The sequence below is a fragment of the Bidens hawaiensis genome, unplaced genomic scaffold (assembly GCF_021521415.1).
Source record: "Bidens hawaiensis isolate Kalapana, Puna unplaced genomic scaffold, B.hawaiensis_p1.1 tig00005168_1, whole genome shotgun sequence".
NCBI classification, from domain to species: domain Eukaryota; kingdom Viridiplantae; phylum Streptophyta; class Magnoliopsida; order Asterales; family Asteraceae; genus Bidens; species Bidens hawaiensis.
Window position 1 is genome coordinate 1,525,027 of NW_027491331.1, and position 6,083 is coordinate 1,531,109.

General features: G+C 39.3%; 1 protein-coding gene across 1 annotated transcript; it reads right to left on the minus strand.

The window, feature by feature from the left end:
- Nucleotides 1–1,808: 1,808 nt before the first annotated feature.
- LOC143629172 (uncharacterized) lies at nt 1,809–2,336 on the minus strand. The gene has a single exon (XM_077098518.1). The coding sequence runs from the start codon at nt 2,334–2,336 to the stop codon at nt 1,809–1,811; it is 528 nt and encodes a 175-aa protein (XP_076954633.1).
- Between the last annotated feature and the right edge of the window lie 3,747 nt (nt 2,337–6,083).

Below are 6,083 nucleotides of genomic sequence, written 5' to 3' on the forward strand. Positions count from 1 at the left end.
TATGCTAGAATAGAGGATCCTCAATCCTTATTGCTTTTGTCTTGAATCGATTTCCTGTTAGGATAGATAACCAAAAGAAAACATAACAATTAGGAAAGTTGGATTTAAGTCCAACCAGCTTGGGGACAAGCCCAATAATTCATGGGGACAAGACCAGTAATACGTGGGGATAAGATCAATAATATGTGGGGACAAGCCCAATAATACGGACAACGAGCTGATACATGGCGTTAGCCCAGTTAAACGCAGCGACGAGCCTACCCTGGCGTTGCCCTTAACTTGTGTATATGGTACGTCTACCATTTAATTCATATGATCTAGGATATGATCTTTAGCCATGAAATTGTCAGCCACATATAGTGCACTGGTCCCACAGCCTCCAGCCATACCCGGATAATCATGCGCTCCAGGCGAGGGTGTCAAAACCCTAAATTCAGGCGATAAGGTGAAAACCTTACAAACCTGGGGACAAGCCCAGTTTAACTTAGGAGAGAGTTGGCCAACCCGTTTTTTCTACTTGAGGGCCTTGTTGCTCGGCATTTCGGCAAACTTGGTATATTTGAAAACAACAAGTGCTCAATATAGTTAATATAAATATGAGTATAAAGTAAGGTTTTACCAAATAACGGGTTGATGAAACTGATTAGGATTTAGGATCCTAATTATCAAAAATATTTTTTGAGATGAATGGCATTCCAAGCCCTTGAGAGCATGTCACCTTCCATATTCAGTAAACGATATGCCCCCTTTCCTACCTAAGATTCAATTAAGTAGGGACCTTCCCACTTAGGTGCTAACTCTCCGTCGGCAGGATTGGTTGTATTTTGAAAAGCCTTTCGTAGAACTAAATCTATAATTTCAAATCTTCTGATCCTGGTATTCTTGTTGTATACATCGGCTATCTTTTGTTGATAAACTGCCATTTTGAACCTTGCTCGATCTCTAAGCTCCTCAACAGTATCTAGGTCTTGGACAAGATTTTCATCATTTATCGGAGGATCACGGATACTCGTTCTAGCAGTTGTATACACCATTTCTGTAGGGATTGCTGCTTCAGCTCCAAAGACTAACGAGAATGGTGTTTTTCTTGTGGTGTTCTTCGAAGTTGTTCTATCTGCCCAAAGCACATAGGGTAGTTCCTCAGCCCATTTTCCTTTCTTTGCTCCAAGCTTCTTTTTTAAGTTATTGATGATGATCTTGTGGCTTGATTTGGCCTAGCCGTTTGCTTGTGGATGAAATGGTGTTGAAGTGATCATCTTAATTCCCCAACTATCACAAAAGTTAGTTGTTCATTTCCCAATAAATTTTGAACCATTATCAAAAAATAATTTCGGAAGGAATAACAAATCTAGTAATAATATTTTGTTTAATAAAGGATATAACTTCCTTCTCCCTGACTTGAGGAAATGCTTCAGCTTCTATCCACTTGGAGAAGTAGTCGGTCATTGCTAGCATAAAGACTTTTCCCCTGGAGCTATGGGGAGTTTCCCAACTATATCCATTCCCCACTTCATAAATAGCCATGAGGAGACAATGGGGTATAAGGGCTCTGCCGGTTGATGCAGGACGTTGCCATGCCTTTGACAAGCATCGCATTTCTTTTAGTATTCCACAACATCTTTTTTCATGGTAGGCCAAAAGTATCCAGTCCTTAGGATTCTAGAGAATAATTCTCTGCCCCCTGTATGGTTGCCACAATCTCCTTCATGGAAGTCCTTTAGCACTTCCTAGATCTCGGGTTCTTCGATGCACCTTAAGTATTGACTTACAAGGGATTTCTTATACAGCATATCATGTACAATAGTAAATTAAGATACCTTGGCTTTGAAAGCTTTGGGATTTTCAACTTTCGGGATCTCTCCATCTTGGATGTACTTCCTTATTAGAAGGATCCAGGATGAATGGCCATGAGGGTGATCCTCAGGATTTGTAAATAGATTCCCATCTACCTCCATTGCCTTGCATTCCTCAATTACAGGAGACAAAACATGAATAATAGGAATTTTTACGTCCTCAGGGAGCTTTAAGGCTGAAGCTAGGTTTGCTAAGGCATCAACCCCTGCATTTTCTTTTCTTGGTATCTGTGTAATGTTAAAATAATCGAAGGATTCTGCTAGATCCTTTACTATATCTAAATATTTAATTAATTTCTCACATTTGACTGCATATGAGCTGTTAAAGTGATTAGCAATCAATAAGGAATCCACATAGATTTGAAGGTACCTGATTCTCATACCTTTGGCTAGCTGTTTACCTGCAATGAGTGCTACATACTCTGCTTCATTGTTAGTGGTCTTGAATTCACAAGCTATCGAGTGGGGTAGTGTGGCCCCCATGTGGCGATTTTAGTAGTATTCCCAATCCTGTCCCTTTAGCATTCGACGCTCCATCGGTGAAGAATGTCCAAGGATCCTTGGTCTCTTAAAGTTGTTTAGCTTCAATATTGGCTTGTTCCTCTATGTCACTACTAAAATCAGCCACAAAGTCTGCTAGAGCCTGTGACTTGATCGCGTTTCTAGGCTCATACTGAATATCATAAGCACTCAGTTTGACAGTCCACTTAGTCATTCTACCTGACATTTCTGGTTTTCTAAGGACATTCTTAATTGTGTAGTTAGTTTTCACAATAATAGTATGAGTCTCAAAATAATGTCATAACTTAGTGGAAGCCATAATTAAAGAAAGTATAAGTTTTTCTAGGTGAGAATACCTAGATTCTGAATCAAGGAGACTCTTACTTACATAGTAGATAGGATGTTAGTTACCTTCAAGATCCTTTACTAAGACAACACTTAGAGCAGTGAGAGAGACAACCATATATAGGATGAATGGTTCTCCATCCAACGGTTTCACCACAGCTAGGGCTGAGGATAGGTAGTTCATCAGAGCAGTGAGGGCAGCTTCATGTTTCTCCGTCCATTCAAACCACTTATTTTTCCTTAGAATATCATAGAATTCTTTGCATTTCTCTGAGGATCTGGAGATGAATCTATTTAATGCCGCCACCCTTCCTGTTAGCCTTTGAACTTCTTTAACATTCGTTGGGGACTTGAGGTTTATAATAGCTTGGATTTGCTCTGGACTTGCTTCTATTCTCCTTTTGGTCACTAAGTATCCAAGGAATTTTTTAGCCTTTACACCAAATACACACTTAGATGGATTTAGCTTCATGTTGTATTTGTCAAGGATGTCAAATGCTACTTCTAAATCCTTGAGGTGGTCTTTGGCTTTCTTTGATTTTGTTACCATGTCATCAATATAGACTTCCATGGTATCAACTAGTTGATCTTGAACATCATGTTGACTAATCTTTGATATATGGCACCTGCATTTCTAAGACCAAACGGCATAGCAATATAACAATATATGCCCGTGGGGGTTATAAATTCCGTATCCTCTTGGTCAGATGGTTCCATCTGGATTTGTTGAAATCCGGATGAAGCATCCATAAAAGTCAGCATTTCATGCCCTGTGGCAGAGTCAATGTGGGGGAGAGGGAAAGGATTCTTGGGACATGCTTTATTCAAGTCAGTAAAATCAACACATACCCTCCACTTTCCGTTTTTCTTTTGAATAACAACCACATTGGCTAATCATTTCAGATACTTTACCTCTCTAATCATACCTGCCTTCAAGAGTTTCTGTACCTCTTCCTGGATGATTGCATTTCTCTTCGGGGCAAACTTCCTTCTGTTTTAATGGACTGGCCTATAAGAAGGACCAACTCCAAGTTTATGAGTTATAATGTTCTTAGAAATACCTATCATATCCTCGTGTTTCCATGCAAAAGTTGTCTTTCTTCACTGTAGGAAGGATGTTAGATCCTTCTCAATGGATTCTTGAATCTCAACTCTAATTAGGACTTTAACATCAGTATCCTTCAGGTTTAAGACCATTTCCTAGGAATCTTGTTCCCTTGTCTCCATGACATTCCTCCTGGTTTTTTGTAATTGCTATGCCTCACTTAGCTTCTTTGTTGGCTTCATTGAAGAGGTATAGCAATATTTGGCATCTTGTTGGTCACTCTCAATCTTTGCTATCTCCCATGGATTAGGCAACTTCACACATTGATGTTATGTGGAGGGGACTGCCTTCATTTCTGTTGAGTTGGATAGTTGCAAAGGAAGATTGGAATCTTCTCAACCTCCTCAAAAAATCTAATAAGCATGGACTACGAGCAAGCTTGGATCATTGAGCATGGTTTACTACCTCGAGCATGGTCTTCCAGAGCTATTTCAGTAAATTCTTCTAAGTGTTAAAGGCTTTGAGCAAACTACACTTCTCTGAGCAAGAGTGTTCTTCTATCGAGTACAGATTGCCAATCGAGCAAACGACTTGATCATTCAAGTTTAAGCCAAGTGATCCGAGCACATTGGTGTTGAGCATGGATGCAATAAGAAGATGTCATATGTTCTAAGTATAGACTTCGAGCATGGTTCAATCCCGAGCAGGATATACATCCGAGCATGCTGAAAATTGTTAAATTAGTCACGAGGCAGGATTGAAGACATCAAGAAGAATATGCTTTCTCGATGGACGAATTCGAGCAAAGCAAGGATTAGTAAAAAAGAATGAAGTGTACTAGAGGAGAATATTTTCTATTAGAAACTATTCTAAGTAAAGTATGCTTAAAGACTCTCATCAAGCATACAATGCATATTGGCTCTGCTCGAGCAAGATATATCATGCTCGAAGACTCCGACACTTGTATTTTATTTGTCATTCATTATGTAATGAATAGGGAATTCTAGAAGGAATGTCAGGGTCTGTAAATGGGGTCCTAAGTTAGGATTTAGGGGATGCGTGGATAGGCACAAAATACGAGAGATTCCAACGAATATTACCTTCTCCTCGTACCACCGCCGCCTTCACGAAACCCTAGACATTCCTTCACAGTTACATTCAATGATATATTAAATGTAGTGAATCTTTGTCTTTGATATTGTTCTTATTGACTATACTGTTGTTTCGTTGTTATTGTTTCATACCTTTGTTCTCATCTGTTGAATGTTTTGATTCCGCCGGAATATTCTATAGGCCTTTGGGTTTAATAGATCTGTGTGTTCTTGTCAACCTTTTGAGGGTTTGCACCAGATTTATGGTCCTGAAAAGTGGTATGTTAGTTTTTGAATGTTGAACTGGATTTTTAACTATAAACATGGCAGCAGTGTTATCAATGTAAATTGGAGTGAGTAAGAAATTCATACCATAGTCCAGCAGTTGGTTTTAAATCTATAGAACCTGTGCACAGCAGGCAGATGCAGCAATGTACTCAGCTTCAGCAGTTGAGATGGGCACTATGGTCTGCTTCTTGCATTACCATGAGACCAGCCTATTCCCTAAGAATTCGCATCCTCCTTAGGTAGACTTCCTGCTCGTGTTGCAGCCATCATAGTCACTGTCAGTAAAAGCAGTCAGGTCAAAGGAGCTGTTCTTTGGAAACCAGATTCCCAAGTCTGGTTTTCCTTTCAAGTATCTGAATATCCTCTTCATAGCTAACATGTGAGACACCTTAGGGTTTGCTTGAAATCTTGCACATACACAAACTGCATACATGATATCTGGCTTTGAAGCTTTAAATACATCAATGATCCAATCTTGGCCCTATACTAATGTTGATCAACAGGCTCCCCCTTTTCATCTGCTACCATCTTCTCATGTGTGTCCATTGGAGTGGATACTGTCTTGTAGTCTTGGCACTTGAATTTGTTTAGTATTTCTTTAACATACTTGGATTGATTGATGAAGATGCCATCTGCCTTCTGCTGTACTTGCAATCCATGGAAGAAGTTCATTTCTCCCATATAACTCATTTTGTATTTTGACTTCATCACTTGTTCAAAGTCTTTACACATTTGTTCATTTGTTGAACCAAAAATGATGTCATCAACATACACTTGTACAAGCAGTAGATCTTTCTTCCATCTTTTGTAAAACAATGTCTTGTCAATAGCTCCACGGCAGAAACCATTGTCCAACAGGTGATTATATAGCTCATCATACCAAGCTCTAGGAGCTTGATGTATTCCATACAGTGCTTTGCTAAGCTTGTACACCTTGTTTGGATGAATTGGATCTTCAAA